At 49.4% G+C, this 22,348-nt stretch overlaps 1 protein-coding gene across 16 annotated transcripts in view; it reads left to right on the forward strand.

The window, feature by feature from the left end:
• Positions 1-22,348, forward strand: part of SNX29 (sorting nexin 29) — a 557,079-nt gene that overhangs the window by 116,868 nt on the left and 417,863 nt on the right. For all 16 annotated transcript variants that reach the window (XR_014235418.1, XR_014235419.1, XR_014235420.1 and 13 more), the window contains 2 exons: positions 13,673-13,736; positions 15,897-16,025. Coding sequence is in view for 9 of the 16 variants with exons in the window: in XM_082359262.1 (XP_082215388.1) it covers positions 13,673-13,736; positions 15,897-16,025 (193 nt within the window). In the remaining 7 variants the exon portion in view is untranslated. The remainder of the gene's footprint in view (positions 1-13,672; positions 13,737-15,896; positions 16,026-22,348) is intronic.

A 22,348-nucleotide genomic window follows, 5' to 3' on the forward strand; every position in this document is an offset into this window, starting at 1 on the left:
AAGGTGGTCCATGGATGTCAGGGATGCTGACAGGATCTCGTCAGCCTTGGGAGACCATTCTCTGGGGAGGAACTACTTCTGATTGACTAATACATACCTGAAGTGGTGGGGCCAGAGGATTCTGGAGGTGGAGTCTTTGAACTAGTGGGGAAGGGCAGTGCTACCAGCATTGTTTTCCTCTTGGTTGGGAATCCTGTCCTGTGATAGGGATTGGAGTCTCCTCCACACCCCAAAGGAAGAAGGCGGCTCCCCGGTTTACCCAGGGGTTATAGATCTGCCTGGCTTCAGGAGCCAGGCCGGTCAAACCTCCGGCACGGGTGGGACCCAGCGGGATAGGACGTGCTCTGTCCAAAGAGATTAGTTTTTGCCGGCCCCTACTGCACGGCACAGATTGTGTGTGTGTGTGTGTGTGTGTGTGTGTGTGTGTGTGTGTGTGTGTGTGTTGGCGGGGGATGTTACTGAGTGGAATCATGCTGTTATAGCAGTAGGATGGCCTAAGTTATTCAGTAGTGCCCACGTGAACACCTTTGTAGAATGTACAAAGGCACTCTCTCTGGGTGCCTGCTGATTGAGCCCCTTTGCAATACAGAGCAGGTAAGCCCTGCTTTTCACGGCTTCATATTTATCTAATACTATCTAGTTAACACCGGTATTCCACTTGTCACCTTAACCCAGACACTTCACTGGTTCTGCTACATGTTTCTCACTGGGTCTTTCTCATAAAACACTTGTGCACGTAACTAGCATCTCCTTGCATGCTGGTGAAGGAGAAGAGGACGACCTTGGAGTGTGACGGCTGAGCGCACACCCTGCCGCCCCTGCAGTAGCACGCCACCCGGGTGAGCAGCTGGCTTCTGCCCCTTTCCTCCCAACCCCCTCCATAATTTATTTTTCAACTACATCTGTAATGTCTTGTTAAAAAATATTTGAAGAGAATATGGCAAAATAATAAGAACTGGCCATGCTGGGTGGTGAGGGCGAAGACATTCACCATACAGATTTCTGAACTGTTCCATGAGATGTAGTGATTTTAAGCCACGATGCCTGCGGGAAAGTTTGGCAGCTCTTCAGAAAGTGAGATAGAATCACCGCTTGTCCCCAGAATTTCACTCGCAAGCAGAGACCCAAAAGAGTTGAAAATGGGGACTCAAGTACATGTACACAGATGTTCACGGGAGCACTGTTCACAACAGCCCAAAGGTAGGAACAGCCCAGATATCCATCAGTGGATGAGGGGAGGGACAAAATGTGGTCTCTCCATACAAGGGAATATTATTCAGCCATTTAAAGGAATAAAGTGCTGACACCTGCTACGTGGATGAACCTTGAAAGCATTATGCTCAGTGAAAGAAGCCAGATACAAAAGGTTACATGTTGTAGGATGCAGTTTATGTGAAATAGCTTGGATAGGAAATTCCACAGAGCCAGAAAGCAGATTAGTGGTTCTCCGGGTTTGGGGAGGGGGGCACGTGTGGGAGAAGCTGCTTCGTGGGGGAGGGGTTTTACTTTCGGGTGCTGGAGGTGTGTCAGGACTGGACAGAAGTGGCAATTGCACAAAACTCTGAATGTACTAAAATGCCACTGAATTGTTCACTTTCAGATGGTTAATTTTATGTTATGTGACTTTTACCTCAGTACGTTATTTTAAAAAACCTCAATTATCCCCCCACCTCCACCCCACCTGCTTCTTACTGCCCATAAAACACTCAGTTCCATTTCTTCTCCTTGAAGCAACTTCACCTTACAATTGTTTCTGATTTTAGTTCTTCTGGTGGATACCTCTTTAAAGCTGAATGATGCCTTTTTTTTTCTTTTTAATTTTTAGAGAATGAATATAGGCTCTTGACTCCTTGATATGCGGAAAAGCATGAAATTAAGACCCCCCTCCCCCCATTTACCCCTTCTAACCTTCTGATGATTTCGTATGTTCTCAGATGCTCTCTTTTCTAGGCCTTTCTGAGTGGGGCAGGGCAGGGCTGCTCAGACCCTTTTTGCTCCCTGAGTTAATCGCTTTGGGGTTCTTGGGCGGATGCCCTGGAGGGTCCAGCCCTTGCCCGTTCTCTCCATCTCCTGGGGGTCTCTGCCTCCATTAGAGCCCCATTCAGGCCCCTTCCAGCTCTACACTTTTGACATTCTCTGACGTGGAACAGAAAGCTGATTTTTCAGAAATGGCTCTGCGTTGTTGTGTGCCACTTATCTTGACGTTTTCAAAATAATTGGCCGTCAGGAACTCAAACTTCAGGGCAGAGGGTCTCAGGTGGGGGCCTGGAGCCGTGATGTGTTGGGCCAGGCTGGTAAAAACCTTTGTTAACAAACAGCCTTTAAAATCAGATTTGTGTAGAAATGCGGGTGTTGGCTTCTCAGAGCGGGGCTGCGTCCCTGCGTGGGACAGTGGACTGGAGGCAGGAGTGCTGCCTTCGCCGGGCACATCTGCCCCTCTTCCCGCCGTCCCCACGGGATGTGTCCCTCGGAGCACGTTACTGCATTCACTAGCATTACTTTTTGGTCCTGTCTGCATTTGCTTTGGGGACACCTGCCTTAACATTTGTATTACAAGTCATTATAAACAAACACTATACGTGCGTGCGCGTGCACCTATGTGTGTGAGAGAGTGCACACACACCAGTGAGCAAGAAAACCCACAATTACGCACATGGAAAAGTTCACAAAGATTTAGAACTTTATCAAGATATTGAAAGAGATGTTTCTTATCCCTTGTGATTTTCTAGTTTCTCATTCTGTTTCCATGAGTTCCTCAAACCTTTCCTCTCCTTTCCAGATTATGTAGAAACAATTGTTTTACGGTGGGGGTGGGGTTGGGTGTTGGAGGGGCAAAATTTAATCAGATTCCTGATTTTCCTGGAGGGCAGAGAAAGGTTGGGAAGGTTGTTGGAGGCCATGCACCAGGAGCTGGTTGAGTCTCTAGGGCGTGTGCTCCATTCCAGGGGACTGCTAGGCACGGTGCCGCAGCTCGGGGACAGGCTTCCGAGGGAACCTGAGCACCTTGCCCTGTCCTTGCCCTGCCACCTCCTGGTTGTGTGGCACGGGGCAAATCCCTTGCCTTCTCTGGGCCTCTGTTTCCTGATTCATACAATGGGTGTAGTAAACTTTGCTTCTCGGGGATGTTGTGAGAACCCAGTGAGATGGTGTATTTCAGGTGCTTCTCGCCTTGCTGGGCATACAGGAAACAATGCATGGCAGCCACTGGCCATCTGAACACTGGGAATGTGTCCTGGGGTATTTTCATTTGTTCGTCATAACAAAGTGCAAGACAGAAACTCTGGGTGGGCAGGGGAAAAGGAGAGGCAGGAAAGAGAAACAGGACAAAAAGCTAGAATGGGCCCGAGAGCGATTTAAAAAGTTATGTTTCGGGCTCAATATAGTTCATCCTTTCTTTTAGAGATAAAAGGAAAGGGAGTGGGTAGGCAGAAAAAGATATAAAAAGCAGTATAAGTTTGGAAAACAGCGGTGTAGGTTAAGTATATATTCACAGAAGAGCACTGTTTATTTCTGTGCATGTGCCCTTGTGAGCCCTCTCTTTAAATATAACTGAGTACGGGCCCCAGGGGAGTGTTTGTAAAGGCTCTTTGAGGTCTTCGCAAAAAGATGCTATATAAAGCCAAAGAATTATTACACAGCTCTATGTATGTGGGAGAGAGCGTGTGCGTGTGCTTGCACATGCCCGCACGTGCCCAGATGTCTAGTTACAGTCATGGAGTTTTCTCCCTTTAATCTTGAAAAGGGAGTTGAAGACCAATTGATCTCAAGATAATTTCCCTCCTGGAGGGCCTTTAATGGCTGGAGATGAGAAGGCTCTTCCCTCCACCCTCGATGTCACTGTTTCAGTACTTTATGTAGCGACCTCTGACGCCCATTCTCATTGTGAGAATAGAGCATTCTCTGTGGTGTGTGTCTTTGTTTCTGTTTGGGTCCTTGGCCAGCGGAGGTTGGCCGCTGCTCTGCTGATCTTGGGACTCGTGTGGTTGGGTTCATGTGCCAAGGGGGAGGGAATGGTTTTGCAGGCTTGCCCCGTTTTAGGTCATGGTCGTGAAATAGAATTCGTCCCTTCCCTCCCATGTGTATCCATTCATGAGACACATATTGGAAAAAGCTCATTTTGAGCCTGAATCCCTGTCACTGGGGCAGGAACTTACAGCTGTGAACTGGTAGTTAGCTCCTCTGGCGAGGCCTTGAATTTATTATTAAACGCACTAGACATTTCTGCCCGGCCCATCCCATGCTCAGTTCCTGGAGGTGAGGGGCAGATTTTAGCAGCGGGTGTCAGTCATTCACTCGTTTATTAATCCATTTATTCATCCGGCCCTTGACTCATTCTGCTGGTCTTGTGGGTACTGTGCCCAGGGGCTGTGCTGGTCCCCGGGGTCCCCGCTGTCAGGGGCTCACAGGCTTGGGGGTGGGGCTTTGGTAGCCACAACTGCAGAAGAACAAGTCCACTCTGAGGGACAGAGCTTTCATGGAGGTGAAAATAAAAAGGTGCGGCGGGGCTCAGGGAAGGAGGGGTCCATTGAGCTCTCCTTGGCTTGATGGGCTGGAACTCGGAATCTTCTCAGGTTAGCACAGCAGGGTGGAGGATGTGAGGGCTCACAGGGGCCTGGGTTCTGGGTCCCGACGTGCCTGCCTCATTCCTAGGGCCGCTCGGTCTCTGCTCTCAGAGAGCTGTCTTGGTGATACTAGTACAGCAAGAGACCAAGCCAGCCAGTGGCGAGTTTACTGAATCAACAGGGATCCTTTTCAGAGTCTGGGATCCCCTGTGGCTTTGCCCCATTATCAGGCCCAGGGCTCTGTGGCTCGTGCCTGACATTTCAGATGCCAGCCACTTGGCTAAACTCAGCCTTCTCTCTGCGTTGAGTGGTCTTGTCCTCCCGGAGGGGCTTTATTGGCTTTTCTCTTGGGTGGGCTTCTTCCTGGTGCCCGCATCTCATGTTTCCCTGGCCAGGCCTCTGCACCTGGCAACAAAAGGGACCCAGCAAACCGTCCTTGGCTAAGCTCTCAACAGGTGGATCTTGGTGGAGCGACTTAGAACTGTTTGCTCTTGGGCCAGATGCCTCTGCTCCCATCCTCCTTTGTCGGAGACTGTGGCCCATCCCAAACTTCTGGAAGTCTCTATCAGAGTCAGCCAGCCACCCTCGGTCTCACCACCACCTCACCCTACAGACGCCTGAAGCTCCAACCCGTGTGCAGTGCAGGCCCTCGGCTGGCTCGCCTCTGGGGAACCAGTGAGGGTAGAAGTAGATGATCTAGGGCAGGAGGCTGAGCAGGGACAGCTGGAGGGACAGAGGCAAAACTGAGGGGACCTTTGAAGAGGCAAGAGGGATCCACAGTGTCTGAGGCAGCAGCTGCTCCAGTGCTGTGTTGCATTTATTAAAGCCGGGCCCGCAGCCCCTTCTTGGGTTCCAGCCATGGGGCCCCACCGTCGGCACCGGTGTCTGGCAGGCCACACACCTAACCGCAGAGGGCCCGCAGTGGAGAAGGCTGGCATGGGGAGCGGGGGCAAGAGCTTCTGGATGTTCCCCTAACTTTTCCTTAAAGGACCAGCTGGTAAATGTTTTAGGCCGTGCGGCCCCTCGGTCTCTGTCACAGTAGCTCAGATCTGCCTCAGTAGCATGACAGCAGCGTAGACAATATGTAAACAGACAGTGGGGCTGTGTTGCAGTAAAACTGACGCCGCCGAGCCCTGCCCTGTCCGGGGAGGTCAGTGATATTAACACCGTTTTTCCAGCTGAGGGGACGGAGAGGCGAGGAGGGACCCAGAGCTGAGACCTGTGGGATCTGGGATTTGATTAGAAGACCTGTGTTCTTTCCACTCTGCCTGTTCGCTGCCCCAAATTGCTTAGGAGCTTGGTTTCCACAGTGGACCCGTTTTTTGTTAGATTGGCCCTCAGTGTGCAAAAGTTAAAAAAAAAAAAAAAAAAAAAAAAAGCAAAACTATCATTTCCTTAATGGACTTGTTCTTTGCTTGCATGTTAAGATGGGCTTGTGCTGCTACATATGGCATAAATGTTTGTTCCCATATTTGTATTGTTTTTATTGCTGCATTTCACATATTTAAATTATTCTGTCTGAACTTTATTTCCATATGTAGTAGCTGCAGAGATTTAAGTCTTGTTTCTTTCTCCCAAAATGGTACCCTGCCCTGGCAACATTTATGGACAAATCCATCCTTTCTGCAGTGATTCAAAATGCTCTGTATCCCAGACTGATTCCCTACGGTTAACATTCTCCTGTGTTCTTGACTGGATTTGCTGTTCAGTTCTCTGAAGCCAGGCAAGGAACTGATTTCGAGATGGATCATTCTTTGCCTTTCAGCCTCAGGAGAGGGAGACCCCGATTCAGCCGGGCTCTGCAGAGGCTGCAGTGCAGAAAGGTTGCCCTGTTGCCCCTCGACATGTGTGCTGAGGCAGGTAATAAAGAGGAAGGCAATCCCAGTGATAGACACTAACAAATAATGGGGTGCGCGGCGCTGGGGAGAGGAGACAAAATTGCAAGTTAGGGAGCGCCTCTGCCAGTGTGTGTCACTGGAGCTCGGAGAAGTAGAATGTTTACGTGATGTATGGAAATCAATCCCAGCATTACCTGTGCAAGGAGAGTCAGCAAAGCGAATGCATAGAAAGTTAAAGCCTGTCAAAAGGGCAATTTTTTTTTTTTTTTTTTTTTTACGGGGGTGCGCGGATACCAGCTCTCAGGCCGTTGCCTTTTTCACCATTAACCATGAATGTTCTGTGACGGTAACTTGGGGAAGGCGGAGAGGACAGTCTGACAGCGATGGATTTTTTTTTTTTTTTTTTTTTTTTTTTAAAGATTTGAGGTATCAGAGTACTGCGTTACCTGTATTTGTGTCCTCAGTCATTTTGATGTTGATGCAGCTACAGGGCATGGTCCAAGAGGCTGGAGATGCACAGCGTGTGGGGCGGGGGAAGGAAGGGTGATGACAGGATGATGGTCTGGGTCAGTCAGCGATGGCCGGCCCCCTGCTTCTGTGGCTTCTGTGCAGCGTGATTGTGGCCCCTTCAAGGTGACCTTGTGGCCAAGACGTCTCAGTGCAGCTACTCGTGGCTGTTCTTTGCCAAAAGAGCGTTCATACCTTTTCTGGGTCCTCCTGGGAAACACTTCCTCCTCCAAGTTTTCTTTCCCCCATGGGCTGTACGCTTTTCAGCTGCAAAAGCCTGGGTGGTGATGTTTGGGATCCCCACGTGCTGGGCCTAAAAGTCCAGAACCTGACCTGACACTTGTGCAGTCTCCTCCAGTTGGCACCTCACTCTTAGGGTCTGATTTCCCACATTGCCCATGCCGAGCTGGTTTGATGGCTCATAAAATTCTATTGTCTAGTCTGCTGCTCTAGGGCATAGACCACTTAAAAAAATTCCTTTTTATTTCCCAAGGTTGAGATACACAGGAGCTCAGTAAATCCTGTCACTCCTGAAAATGTGACCAGGGGAACCCACTTGTGCTCGGATGGTCACTGCTGCCTTGGCCCCCGTCTTTCCGCCTCTGCCATTGAAGGGAAAGGCACTAATTATGGTGATCAGTAACATTTGTTGAAGGCTTTCTATGTGCTGGGCGTTGAATCCTTAACAATGCTTCTGTGAAAAATAAAAATGCTTCTGTGAGATAGAGACTGTAAAGATTCCATTTGTAGATAAGGGAGTCAGGTGCTCAGAGAGGGTGGGTAACTTGCCCAAGGTTACCCAGCTGCAGAGGCAGGATTTGAACCCGGGTCCTGACTCTAGAGATCATGCTCTGAAATACAGGACCCTGAAACCTGCATTCGCTGCAGTGTGGACACCACCGGGAACTTCAGTTTACTCTGTCAGCATCCCACAGGAAATGTGGCTTTATCCCCTTTTGTGTTTTGCTGAGGCGGAAACCTGCGCGAGGTTACCAGGCAGTAAATGGCTGAGCTGGGGCTTGAACACAGGTCTCCCCAGCCCTGGGACCTGTTGGTAGCAACCTTCCATGGGTCCCGCTCCTGTCATTGGAATGGAAGCTACTGGAACCCACACCTGGCCTGCTTGCCCCTGGCAGGTCCCCGCTGAAGCGCTTTATTTTTCTCCAGCTCTTGGACCTGCTCAGGGCAATTTCCACGATTTCTGGCCTTAGAGAGGGTTTGGAAGGCGACTTGGGGCCCCGCGGGCAGCTTGGCTTGTCCCAGTGTGGATTCCTGCTCTTTGTTTCTGAGTGTCCTCATTAGGTGGTCGTGAGAATTGAAACGAGGCTTTGGTGCTGACGTGTTACTAGACACAGAAGTACCCGCCACGTGACAGCTGGTACCTTTGCCCTCCATTTTAGTTGTGTTGTACTCAGATAGGAATCGTCTCTCTGCATCACTTATTTTCCATAAACCTTGACCAAGCTCCTGGCGTGTGGGAGCTCTGGGGACCCCAGATGCACGGCATGCTGTGCGCCTTTAAGGAGTTGTGAGGTGATTGCAGGAGACAGAGGCGGTTAGCTACTGCACACTCTGCAGCTTGCTGAGGGGTAGGAGAATCACGGAGGGCTTCCCAGAAGAGGTGCCTTTTCATCTGGGCCTGAGTAGATGGGTTTTATCATATTGGGATGGAGGGGGTTGGTGAACATGAGGAAATCCATGAAACAACAGTGTGTTGGAATATTATTCAGCCTTAAAAAGGAAGGAATTCCTGCCATAGGTGACAACATGGATGAACCCGGAGGACATTATGTTAAGTAAAATAAGCTGGACCCAGAAGAACAAACACCGCATAATTCCACTTATATGAGGAATCTAAAATAGTCGAACTCTGAGACGCAGAGAGTGGAAGGGGGGTTGCCAGGGGCTGGGGCAGGAGGGAATGGGGGGATGCTGTTCACCGGGTGTAAAGCTTCAGGCAAGCAAGACGGGTCAGCTCTAGAGACCTGCTGTATAGCATTGTGCCCGGGCATAGCCGTTAACATCTATGAAGAGGAGAGAGCTCGTGTGAAACGTTTGCACCACAATGAAAAACTGTTGGGCTTATTCAGGGAGAGGCGCTCACATTTGTGGGGACGAAATAGTGCAGTCACATCCCTTGGGGAGAGTCCCTCGGGAAGGCTCTGTCACAGGCTCCTGGCCCAGCTGGATTGCCGTCTGCATTAGAAGCCAGGTAAAGGGGTTGGTGACACCTGGTGACGCCAGGAGAGGGCATGGCAGCAACACCTCAGCATAAGGATCGTGTTCGTGGGCAGCGAGCTGCTCCCTCCAGGACAGGCTCGGCACAGCCACGGGACTGAGGGCCCTGGAGCACGCCCCTCCTGTCCTGTCGGGTCCAGGGTACCCGGTGCCAAGCGCCCTGGTGGTGGGTGTGCGTGTGCTGGGCACGTGTGCTCTGCCGAGCTCTCATCCCACTTACATCCAGTGCACGTGGCTCATTAGTGTGAATCAGGCACACGTGTGACATGCGCTGCAGGACAGAAGGCTGGCATGATTCCTTTGATTAAGAGGAGATTTCCCCAGGGGTTAGTGGGAAGTGGGGGATGAGCAGGCAGAGCACAGAGGATTTTTAGGGCAGTGAAACTCTTCTGAATGATGCTGTCATGGGGGATACGTGTTGTCACATAGTTTTCCAAACTCATGGAATATGCAGCACCAAGAGCGAAGCCTGGTGTAACTGTGGGTGATTATGATGGGTCAGCAGGGGTTCATCAGTTGCAGCAAATGTCCCACTCTGGGGGGGGCTGTTGATAATGAGGGAGGCTGTGCACGCGTAGGGGCTGCTGGTAGACGGAAAAACCTCTGTACCTTCCTCCCGATTTTGCTGGGAACCTAAAACCGCTTTACAAAATAGTCTATGTAAAAAAAAAAAAAAAAAAATCACTTCTTCTGGCCTCATGTTGCAATGATGATTATCCAGTCCTTTGCTCCCATAAGAAGTTTCGGCCACTTGAGAACTCCAGAAGAAGTCCTCGTTAGAAGATTCAGATTTCAAACAGGCCTTGGAGTAAAGGAGCAGTTTCCCGAGGCTGCGTCTCCAGTACCTGGCTGCCGCCTCGCTACCTGCTCTGGGTTTCTTGAAGATAAGAACCGAAGAGACACTACCCGGCCTGTCTTCAATGATATATTAAGTCTTGATTTTTTTTTTTTTTCCCCCATGGCTGTGGTGTCATGGGGTTAAATTACTGGCTGGTTTTTGTTTTTACAGATTTATCAGTGTTTTTAGTTAGAAATGTGAAATCTAGCATTACGTTGAGTTCTTCTAGATTATTAGTGCTCCCCACTGCCGTCCGCGAGAGGCAGTGCCTTGACTTAGTACCGTCCTGTCTGGTCTCTCCTCTGAACCTTACAGCATCCCAGGGAGGTGGGAAGGTGGGTGCCATTCACCCCTTGTGTCTGACAGGAAGGCTCAGAGAGGCTGAGAGCCAGGGCCCTCATTACCTGGTCACGTTCAGAATGCAAAGCCAAGCAGACGCTGTCTCCTCGTAGGCACATGTGAATGTGTGTGATTGTCCTCCGTTAAGAAATCTGCTGTTAAGGACTCCTTCCTTAGGTAAGTCGGGAACCTGGCTCTCCCCTTGGGAAGGTGCCTTGTAGGCAGTAGGTAGGTGCTCAGTAGATGTTTACTAATGAATGAGTGTGTGAGCTGGGGGCCATTGTAACTTCAGGCAGCCCGTGGCGTCGCCGGGCAGGCAGCACACGGTGACTTTTATCTGTGTTGCTGTCAGCTCTCTTCCCCCCGGGACTGAAGGGCAGCGGCTCGGCCTCTTTCCTATCTCTTTAGGCTGATTAACTCTGCTGAGGATAAAATAGGTAACTAGTAAGGGCCTACTGTAGAGCACAGGGAACTCTTCTCAGTACTCTCTAATGACCTACATGGGAAAAGAACCTAAAAAAGAGTGGATATACATATATGTATAACCGATTCACTTTGCTCTACGTCTGAAACTAACACAACATTGTAAATCAACTATATTCCAATAAAAATTAAAAAACAAAACAAAACAAAAATCTCTGCCAAGGGCCTAACCCTCCTTCCCTCTGTTCTTCCGAGTCTTGCCCTCTCTCTGCTCTTTCTAACCTTTAGTAGTATCTTGTCTGGAAATGCTTTTCCTGCCCATTGTTTCCCTTTTGCAAATTTTCAAACCTTGCGAAAAGTGCAGAGGATCCTGTGTGGCTCTGGTTCTACAACCTGTGCCAGGAACTGAGCCCCAGGGGTCCTGGTTGCAGCCTTGTTACCTGGACCCGTGCCACTCAGCGGCCTCGGTTCTGGACATAGCACACACGTCCCACGGGCCAGGGTCTTCTCCCCAGCCAGTTGGAGGCCTCGGTTTCCCTCCTGGCTCTGACATGTAAAGGTGTGTGGTTGTGCAGCTTATTTAATTACCTCTCAGGTTCGTTCTTCTGGCTTAATGTTCCTGTGCGCTGTCGATGAAATAGTAGCTCTTACATCCCTGCATGTGAGTGGTGGTAATTATCGCTGTTTCCTGGGGTCGAGTGCAGAGGCTGGAACTGGACAGATTTGGACTCAGATTCCAGTTGTGTCTTTACACTTCCTCTCCCTGAGCCTGTTAGGCCTGTAAAAGGGACTCAGAGATAGCTTCCATAGAGTTGCCCTGCGGCACCAAGGAGACAGTGTACCCGGAGTGCTTAGCTGGTGGCCGTTAGAATTGTCATCGAGTCCTCGAGCTTCCAAGCTCCCTGAGGGCAGGGCCACGTGGGCCTCCCGCCTTCCTCGGGTCACCCTGCCATCCTTGTGTGAGCAAGCTCACGCCTGTCCCTGCGCCTTTGCACGTGCCTTGTGCCGTGTTGAGTGTTTCCCTCCACACAGCAGCACGCTGGCTCCCTCCCTTCCTCGGGCCTCTGCTGTCATGTCGTCCCCCAGAGAGGCCTTCCCAGAGCACCCCAGGACGTGGCACCCTCCCACCACCCGTCTGTGTACTGCGCCGGGCTTTCCTCCTGGCATGTCTTGTCGCCACGACTGCTCCGTGCTGCTTTGTTTGTCCCCCTTCTGGGGAGGAGGCCTGCCTGCTGCAGGTAGAGACTTTGGTCTCCTCTGTTCACCCTCTGCCCACAGCGCCGAGAGCAGGGCTTGGACTTTGTAGGTGCTCAGTAAGTTCGCATCGACCCAATGAATTTTGAATCTTCCTTGGTGACACCAGGAGAGGGACACCTCAGACACGCCTTCTCATCAGCACCTTAGGAGGCCCAGTTTCTCACTGTGTGACCCGCAGGTTTCATGCTGTCACAGGTGCGATGGGGAAGCTGGGACCTGGACCTCCTAGTCGTGTCCTTGTGATGCCCACGTGGCTGCTCTGGGTCAGAAAAGACAGGGAGGGTCTATTTTTTGTCCCATCTCTTCTGAACAGAGTGGCTTCTGGTGTCTGACCCAGAAGCTGAGGAGGAGCCCCCATGACTCCCCTCCTTCCCTTTCTTCCCCTGGGACCTGGGCTGTGGGCTTTTATCTCCTCTGTAGCAGCCTGAGGACAGCATGGGTCCCGGGACCTATTTCTTGCCTCAGGGTCTTTGGTGGGCCTCTTTGTGCCCAGGCATCCTGAGTATAAAGGGACCGAGGGACCTGCCTATTTATCTGTGTCCTCTTCCTCCCCCATTTCCCCCTTCTTTCCAATTTATTTGTACCCCAACAGTGTGGGGTAGTGTTTCTTAGGTGTATGTAAAGGACTAAACAAGATAGCGCCAGTATGGGCTTTGAACAGAGCTTGGCAAGTAGAAGCGTTCAAATTTTAGCTAAAAAAAAGAAACCAAAAACCATTCTTCTTCCCAAAAGAGGACTTGAAGCGGCATATTAAGACAGATTGAAAAAAATAGAGTGAGACGGGTTATATGTAAATTGGCAGCAGGTGGAAATACAGGTTGGCGATCAGAGGGAGGGTTGGGACACGTCGTGGTGGCCACAGGGCCACGCGCACTCACTGGACTTGTAACTTTGGCTGTGATCTTCCTCACCGCCAGTCCCAAGAGGGACAGAAAGTTCACAGGGTTCCTTAGGGAAAAAAATAGAACAAAACTGGCTCTCCCGGAGAAATTCACAAGTTCCTGGTCTTGAGATCTGAGTGTTACGGTAAACAGCCCGCCGTGGGTGGACGGTGACAAGTTTTTGATGTAGGTGGGAAACTCGGGCGCTTACTGATTTTAAAGGGGTGATTTTCTATCAGTGAATGCTTTCCAACGTTGAAGATGTCAGGAGAGTCACTCCTATAGGTAATTATGGACTGTGCATTGGAGAGGCCCCACCCCCCCGTCAGAGTCTATGGGAGTCAGCGCAGGAAAACCAAATCTCTTAGTGAACTTGAGTATTTCTGTGTCGGTATGGAGTCAGTTGTCATGTGATCTGCCTGATCTGCGGTTGATAAACAGCTGTAACTGGGAACATACTCTTGTTCAAAACAGTTGCTGTCCGGTACTAGAGACTTGGAAAAGCGCTTAGAAATTACCAGCCTGTTTCTCCTGTAGTGGCTGATTATATTCACTAAGGAAACACCTCCACAGTTATTCTCATCCTGCTCTGCCTTTGGGTTTTGTGTGGCTAATGAGAGTGATTGACTGAGCCCACTGGATCTCTTAGACTGTATAGGAATTATTTTTGAAAGGGAAAAGGGAACTTGTCTAGACAAGTGGCCCTAAATAGCACATAATCCAGACCGGTGAGGGGCGGTGTAGCAGGCGGGATCTGCCTGTTAATTTGGACTTGGCTTTCTTCCTTAGGTGAACTCCGACAGGCCATCGTGGCCATGATGACCAGGAAGGATGAGCTGGAAGAAGAGAACAGGTATCGGGAGCCCCGTGCTTGAGGGGCAGTCTACCGCGGACATTCTACATCTGGGGCAGAGGGAATATCACCGTGAAGGAAGTTTTGCTTTATTGGCAGAGTTGTGACCAGTGACTTCTTATTTTTTGGTCTGGGATGTACCACTTTAGCATATATATTGTGGCTTGAGTGTTAGCAAGGAATGAAAACCGTATGATCCTCGCACTATCTTAGAACAAACTGAGAGTTTGTAAAGCCATCTTTTTTATTTTTAAATTCTTGTTTAAAAAAACAGCCTTTGAGATAGAATTCACATATCATTCACCTATTTAAAGTACTCAATTCAGTGGGTTTTAGTATATTCACAGATATGTGCGACCATCACCAGAATTTTAGAACATTTTCACTACCTCAAAAAGAAGCTCCATCCCCATAGCTATCACCGCACGACCCTCCTTAAGTAGTGGGTAACCTTTAATTCAGGGTCTACCCGTCATGTTCCAAGCACTAGAATACTTAAAATTTTCTCAAGTCAGGGACACATAGGGCAAGATGGCATTTGGAGTCTTTTGACTTCCCCAAAAGCCTAGTTGCAGGCACCGAGGGGCCAAAGGGTTTTATTCATTTTGATTCCCTTTTGAAACCAGGGCTAGACACCAGCCAAGTATTAGCCGTGTTGCTACTGCTTGACTGCCCAGATGTGAGCTGCTCCACTGCCAGGACCTTGTCTTGGCTACAGGGTGGTCAGTAGAGGGGTGTGCCTGCAGTTATCTGCCGAGGCTCCGCGAGCATGACAGGCTGCCTCCCTGGGGGCCAGGGGACGGGTGTGTGTGTGAGTGTGTGTGTGTACGCTCATGTCACCCTCTTATTCTTGTACTCAGAGCAGGAATTGTGTCCCTGGTGACATGCAGTCGTGATTCTCCTTTTTAAGTCTCGATTTGGGCCCTGCTTGACAAGCTTCTCCCTCATCCTTTATGGAAACATATAAAAGCAAATAAGCGTGATTTGGAAAACAAAAGAGTTTTTTTAAAAAAGGAATCTTCAGACAGTGCTATTTTCCAACGAAAATAAATTCCAGTGACGGGCTGTAGACGTTGTAGGATGCTTTTTCCTTGATCCATCTGGGGCCGTTATCTTGGAAAAAGCCATAGGTTTTGTCTTACCTTGTAAAGAACAGTCATCACTGTCTGGTAATTTCTTCTCCTTCCCAGCGAGAGAAAAAAATCACACTGTGTTTGTGTTGGGGGGTTTCCAGGCCCTAAGAGGGGAATTTTCTCAAAACTTTCCAGAAACACACGTCTTGGGGGTGGTGTTCAGTGAGCAGTGTGGGTGGGGAGGTTCAGACACTTTTGCTTATGTTCTGATGTCACGTGGCAGGTGTCCTCTAGATTTAGGATGTAGCTGCACCGAAGTTAGTAAATGTTCTATAGAAATAGCCATTTGAGGTCCAGTGATGTAGATGGTCAGAAGAACCCTGCTTGGCTCATTTCTAGGTGGTAACTTGTGGTTATTTCTGGAAGAGCTTCTGTCTTTTCTGCTGTTTAAGACCAAGGATGACAGATATGCAAGTGAATGTGTTCTGGAGGTTAACACACTCCAAATATAATATAAAACACGTTCTATGCAATGTCAAATTGTATAGCTCCATGAGATACTCTATATGCTTGTTTAACCGGGAGGTGGCGATGGAGCAGGGGGTAAGGTGCGTTTTGTGGCAGAAGGAGAAATGAGACTCCCGTTGTCTGTCAGATAACCGGAGCCTGTCTTCTGCTTTTGTGGTTTAGGTTGTTCTTTTGGCCTGTCCTGGCATCCTTTCCTTTGTTGAATCTCCTACGCAGTGCGGCTGTGACAGAATGTCTCGGTTGAATATGCTGCATCTCTGTGTGGGATGTCTTGAAGGGGGCTTGCCTGGGATTGGCTCAGCTCATTGTTTTCCCTTGATTTGAGCTGCCCACAGGCTCTCAGGGCCGCAGAGCCAGGCCACAGATGGTTCCCCGGGGGCTCATCCTAATGATGCTTCAGAGGCTCTTGAGCAGAGTTTGGTATCTCCTCAAATCAGTTTACATGAGATGGACTTGAACTGCAGTTTATGCAGAGCCTTGTGGAAGATGAATGAACTAAGATTTGACTCCACGGACTCCGGGTTGACAGCATCTGAACAGGTGGGCCTCCTCTTCCCAGGTCACTGCGGAACCTGCTGGACGGTGAGATGGAGCACTCGGCTGTGCTCCGCCAGGAGGTCGACACCTTGAAACGGAAGGTGGCCGAACAGGAGGAGCGGCACGTCACAAAGATCCAGGCGTTGGCAAGGTAGGGGAGGGCAGAGGGACTTGCGGGGAGGCTTTGTTCGAACCCCAAGCACACCTTTCATCAATACTTTTCAACTAAAAAAAAAAAAAGTGACCAATGGAAATAAAATATATGCATCTGAAATTTTAACTTACTACATTAAATATTGAATAGTATGTATGCACATGGTTCAATATCCAAAAGGTACAAATGGTTAAACTCCGCCACCCACCTGGTTCGCCCCTGGCGGTGGGCAGTGTTGCCGTCCCAGAGATGCTCTGTGCATTCCGTGAGCAGGTGCGTACATTCGGACGCGTGAACTTTTTCTCCTTTTCACCTCCCTCCCCTCCTTCCTTTCTGCCTTGATACAAATGGTCACGTATCTTACACCCCACTCCCTCCACAGCTTAGAGGTTGTTCTGCGCTGAGTACACGGAGCTGCCATCTTTCTAACAGCTCCCGGTACCTCATTGCCCGTCTGCACCAGGATTCATTTGGCTGGCACGCCAGCAGCCAGGCATCCCGGTGGTTTCTAGCCGTTTGCCTCTTCTAATAATAATAACCTTCGCATTTGTTATTTTGTCCCAATATGACTCTGTTTGCCAGAGAAATTCCTGGAAGTAGAATTGCTGGGTCAAAGCGCAGTGCCTTTCTGAGTTGGATAGAGGTCGTCAAGCTGCCCTCCAGGGAGGCTGGGCCTCACCCAGCACAGCCCTGCCCCCAGGGGCGGATCCAACTTTGGGGTCTTTGATAAAATCACAGGTGAAAGCAGCCCTGGCAGAATATTTTTCATTTGCATTCCCCTAATTCAGAGTATGGTTGAACCTCTTTTTATTTGAGCCTTCTTGTTATATCTCCTTTTCTGTGACTTTGTTTATATCTTATTAATAATGAGAACTGTAAAGCAACCGGCCCCCTGCCAAGCTCCAACTCCCATAAAAACATACATTTTTACTGAATTTGTTCACATGCAAATGTATTTTTATGTACTGTACTTAAATTCTCCAGCCTGTCACTTCTTAGGCCACCTCCCTCCACCACTGAAGCTTCATGGTCACCATTTCTATATGCCTGGATGTGGCATTTCATTGAGTTAATGCACCATATTAAAATCATCACTTCTGATTGCTGGACACTTGAGTTCGAGTTTTTTTCCCCATTTTAGGTAAAATAAGCAGTTTATCAGGTCATTTTTTTTTTTTTAAACGGTAGGTTTCTGCTTTTTTTAAGATTTATTTATTTATTTTTATTGATTGATTGATTGGTTGCTATGTTGGGTCTTAGCTTCTGTGCTAGGGCTTTCTCCAGTTGTGGCAAGCGGGGGCCACTCTTCATCGCGGTACGCGGGCCTCTCACTATCGCGGCCCCCCCCCCCCCCCCCCCGTTGCGGAGCACAGGCTCCAGACGCGCAGGCTCAGCGGTTGTGGCTCACGGGCCTAGTTGCTCCGCGGCATGTGGGATCCTCCCAGACCAGGGCTCGAACCCGTGTCCCTGCATTGGCAGGCAGATTCTCAACCACTGCACCACCAGGGAAGCGCAGGTCATTCTTTAAAACTACTTTAAAATTAGACCAGGAGATAAACGTGACTTGTGGATGTGCAGGGGAGCCCAGGGTTACGTAAACCGACAGAAGCAGCATTTACCATCCTCATGCTGTCAGCGGATGTGAGTGGCACTAATGTAATTGTTATATACATGTAACTGAAAGTTGGCACTGTGATCCCATATTTAATTTTAATTTGAACTTCTCTCCTTTGTTCACATTTGAAAATGACATCTCAAGAGCATCACAGACCGTTAAATGACTATGCTAAATACAGTCCCAGGTGCCTAACTTGGCATTTTCTCAACCGGACCCGCATCTTACCTGGCCATGCTAGGGTTCTGTGGTGTAATTGTGTTTTATGTTCTCATAAAGACTGAAGTCTGTGGAGACTCGAGTTCTGAATCATCGAAGAAAGACAGACTTCTGTCCCCTGTCGTTTTTACTGTGTTAGGAGCCAGCTCAGCCTTGAGTCCCTGCTCCATTGCTTGCGAATTGTGCACTTTGGGCGAACTGCTTCACTGCCACAGGCGTGCGTTTTCTCGTTTATGAAATGGAGAGGATGATCTTACCCACTGCGCGGGCCCAGTGAGGAGGGCTGTGTGTGAAAGTACATAAGGCGCTGGGCAGCGATGTGCTATCGGAGTGTGTTACAGTTAATGTATTTTGAGTATATGATAATTTTGGGGTAAATTTTATTTAGCCCATGAATGGAATAGAAAAAAATAACTTCTTAACTGAGCAAGTTTGTAATCTGAAGCCTCCCCACTTAAGCAGTGGGTAGCTGAGCTTTTAAGGTGCTTGAAAGTTTGCAGTTTGCAGGTAGAAGGAACGTGTATAAAGCAGGCAGACACTTCAGAAGGAGAAACCAGGAAGAAAGCAAACGGAGCAGTGGGATGTGTAAGTTTTGAAAAACTCAACTGCTGACGTGTTGCAGACAGACTTGACCTCTGCCAACCGTCAGAACTTTCTCCGGGCTTCTGGCTGCAGGAGGAGCAGCTGTCAGTGCAGTGTTGTCAGGTGGTGGACCCACTTGGTCAGTTGTGGCTTGGGGGCTGGGGGGTGCTGTCACCGAAGGGACACAGGCAGGATGTGCAGGGTCACAGGCTGGAGGTAAGGCCCGCATGTGTGCACCAGGGCTGCTCTGTTCTAGGTCCCCACGTGTCCAAGTGGCAGGTTTCATAATGCAGTTGGGTTAGCCTAGTGGTTGGTGGCACGGATTCTGGCGTTGGATCCTGCGGGTCCGATCATGGCTCTGCTGCTTAGTAGCTGTGGGACCTCGAGCAGGTTACGTAACTTCTCTGTCTCTGTTTCCTTGGCTATGAAATGAGGATAAGAGACGTCTCCACCTCATAGAGTGGTTAAATGATAAAATGACAAACCATATGTCGGCTCCATGAGTGTGCTTCATAAATGCTCAAAAATGTTAACTATCATTATCATCTTTCTCTCGTATAATAATTATATTACTAAGAAACCTTGCCTAATCAATAGTTGTATTTTAACGGCAGTGGTGCAGAAAGAATTAAGAATTAGGCTATTTCCGACTCAAGAAAGTGAAATTATTTTTGCCGTGAGTATGCTAATGCTGAGAAGCGTATTTGGGTGGATGTGGGGCTTCCTGGCTCTGAGTGTAGAGTTGTAAAAATGGGAACATCCCTGAGCAAACCTAGCGTTTTATTACACATTCATTTTGCTCAAAATTAATGGCTTTCCTTTCATGCTATAGTGGCTCAACAAAGAGCAAGGTCATATAACCAGCCCAGTGCCTTTGTGGCACCAAGCAGCTGCTCCTTGCTGGGCGGAGGCATTGTAATCAGTTGCTGTTCAGGGTCAGTAAGTCTCATTCCCTGAATAATCGATTGCCTTATTTCCTGTCGAATTAAGAATACTCAAGCTAAACAACAAGGTCCTACGGTATAAGCACAGGGAACTGTATTCAATATCCTGTGATAAACAGGCTATGAAATGGAAAAGAATATGAAAAAGAATATATATATATGTATAACTGAATCACTTTGCTGTTTAGCAGAAACTAACACAACATTGTAAATCAACTATATATACTTCAATTAAAAAAAAAAAAAAGAAAGAAAGCTCAAGCTATGAGACAGGTGTTAGCAGAAAGAAAACACACATTTACCTGAGCAGAAGTACCTTCGAGGGAAGCAAGTGGACAGGGTTGTGGGCTTATTGCGGGGACATTTTCTGCTTCTACTCTTTGTATTATTTACCCCTGGCTGTGTAACAAATTATCTCCAAACTTGACAGCTTAAAACAGTGAGCGTTGAGGATCCTCTACAGTTTCTGTGAGTGAAGAATGTGGGCATGGTGCAGAGTTTCTCATAAGGTTGCGGTCAAGCTGTTGGCCAGAGCTGCGGTCGTCTGAAGGCTTGACTGGGGCTGGAGGGTCCACTTTCCATCTCCCTCACGTGGCTGTTGGCAGGAGGCCTCAGTTCCCTGCCATGTGGGCCGCTCTACAGGGCTGCTCACAGCCTAGCAGCTGGCTTCCCGGAGTGAGTAACCCAAGAGCAAAGGAGCACATCCAACGTGGAAGCCACCACAGTGGCTTTTGTATGCAGTCTCGGAAATGACACAAGATCACACCTGCTATATTCTGTTGTCACACAGCTCAACCGTGGTTCAACGTGGGAGGGGTCTACACATGGATGGAATACCAAGAAGCAGGGGTCATTGGGGGCCACCTTGGAGGCTGCCTATCACACCCACCCTGGGACAAGCACTACCCCAGTCTTCTTTGGCCGGCTCATCTTTCTCCCCATTCTGTCCCTGTGGTTTGGCAGGAATGAGCTCCAGAGCAGGGCGGATGATGCCGGCCTGGTCAGTCAGCTTGTTCCATCCCTTGGCCACCATAATTGGGTCACAGGATGGCGTGTGGCCAAGCTGATCTGGTAAGAGCCAATTCTAGCATTCTTGGGAGGATATGATGGAAGCCAGGGGTTGCTGGCAGCTGTCCTTGCTGCTCTGCGGGAAGATCCTGACCCCACATGGTGATAACACAGTGGCGGATGGAGGGAGGGAGGAACCAACAGGTCCTAATGATACTGTTTGAGCTCCTGGATCCCGTCCTCCCTGAAGCTGCTTTTCCTCTGGACTTGTCAGTTATGTGAGCCAATAAATTCCTTTTGTTACTTGAGCCAGGTTGTGACTGGTCTTCTCTCTGTTACAGTCCTGAGTCCCGACTAACCAGGCTGCCTGTGTGGTTATTAGGGGATCAGAGCGAGTTGTTCTCTCTGTGCATGAGTAAAATCGCTCCCTCAGTAACCAACTTGCCAGGGCCGTGACGCGACCTCCTTGTTGTGATTACCGAGGGGGTGAGGAAGGTGTCTTGAGGAGGACCCGCTGGATCATTCCACAGAGCACTGCTCAGGGCCTCTCCTGCCTGTGTCTCATGTCGGAACCAGCCTTCCGAGCACCCTTTTGTCACGGCTTTTCTCCTCCTGAGGCGTTCTACTAGACGTGTGACTGGGGTCATTCGCTCCCCCTTCTGAGACTCTGGTTCTTCCTCTTTAAAAGCTTGAAGGGGGTAGTGGGTGTGGGGACCTCTCCACACCTCGTGTGCAGAGACGTTAAGCAGGATGCTGTGCGTGTGTCCTGGTCGCTGCTGGTGTGGAAGGGCCGTGTCTCATCCTCAGCAGGGGAAGCAGCACAGACTCCTGGCTCTGCCACTCAGTAATTTCTCAAATCTCTGGTTACAACCGGGGCATAATAGTCTTCACTAATATTCATGCTTTTGGTGGCAGAAACCCAAACCAGATTAGCTCGGGTCCACAGGGGAATTTTGTGTTGCTGGAACTGGTCCCTGGACCTGGGTGCTCCCGTGAGGTCAGTGCTCTTCCCCCCCTGCTCTTGGCTCTGTGTCCTCTGTGTGTTAATGTCAGTCTTAGTGCCTCTGCACTCAGCAGCAAAGATGACCTGTGTGACACCAAGCCCCCTCCAGAGAGAAGAGACTCTTTCTCCAATGTCCATATGTAACATTTCAGGAAGACTCTTCCTTGGGCGTGTCGTGGCCAGGAGTGAACAGAGGCCATGACTGACAGCCTTGCCAGGTCCCCAGAGCAGGGGGGGGCAGATGAATCCTGTCTGTTATGCTTCCTCATAGGATTGTGGAGAAGATTACACGAGCTCATGCTCCTAAAGCACTCAGCGCAGCTCGAAAATTATCATAAGTGCTCAGTGGGCGTTCCCTGATTTCTTCTTCCCAGCTGCTGCCTTGGCCAGGCATGGCGAGGGATGCTGAGGCTTGGCCAGAATCTCGTGGGTCCTTCGCTTGACCCATTTTCCCCTGCAACGAGCATCTTGGAGCCTTTGGCTGCTGGCCTTCATTTACCTTCAGCCCCTCCTGGTGTTATTTTTCCAGCCCTGCCGGCCCAGTGTGTGTCCCTTTGTTTATTTGTCCCTGTTGGGCTGCCGAGCAGTGATCTGCTGTGACAGCGTTCTGCATGTGAGACAGAACTGGTCTGCACGATCTGTAAGTGAGGGTGGACCAAGGACCTTGGGAGCCCTGCTCATACCACTCCATCCAGCCGCCTGGGAGGCCTTTATTGGCTTTCTATAAAGGCTTTAAATCTCTGTTTCTGCCCTAAGGCTCAGTCTCTTGTCTTTTTTTTTTTAATTATTGGAGAAAGATGAAGACTGCTCTTTGTGAAAAAGAACAATAAACATCTTGTGTTCATCTAAAGACATTGATTATGTTTTTAATCACAAGAGGCAAATGGTCAAAGTTGAGAAAGTCAAACATGGAGGATACTGGCTTGAATTCTGAGCCTGTCGTGGGTTA

The sequence above is a fragment of the Balaenoptera borealis genome (assembly GCF_965194805.1).
Source record: "Balaenoptera borealis genome assembly, chromosome: 16".
Lineage (NCBI taxonomy): Eukaryota > Metazoa > Chordata > Mammalia > Artiodactyla > Balaenopteridae > Balaenoptera > Balaenoptera borealis.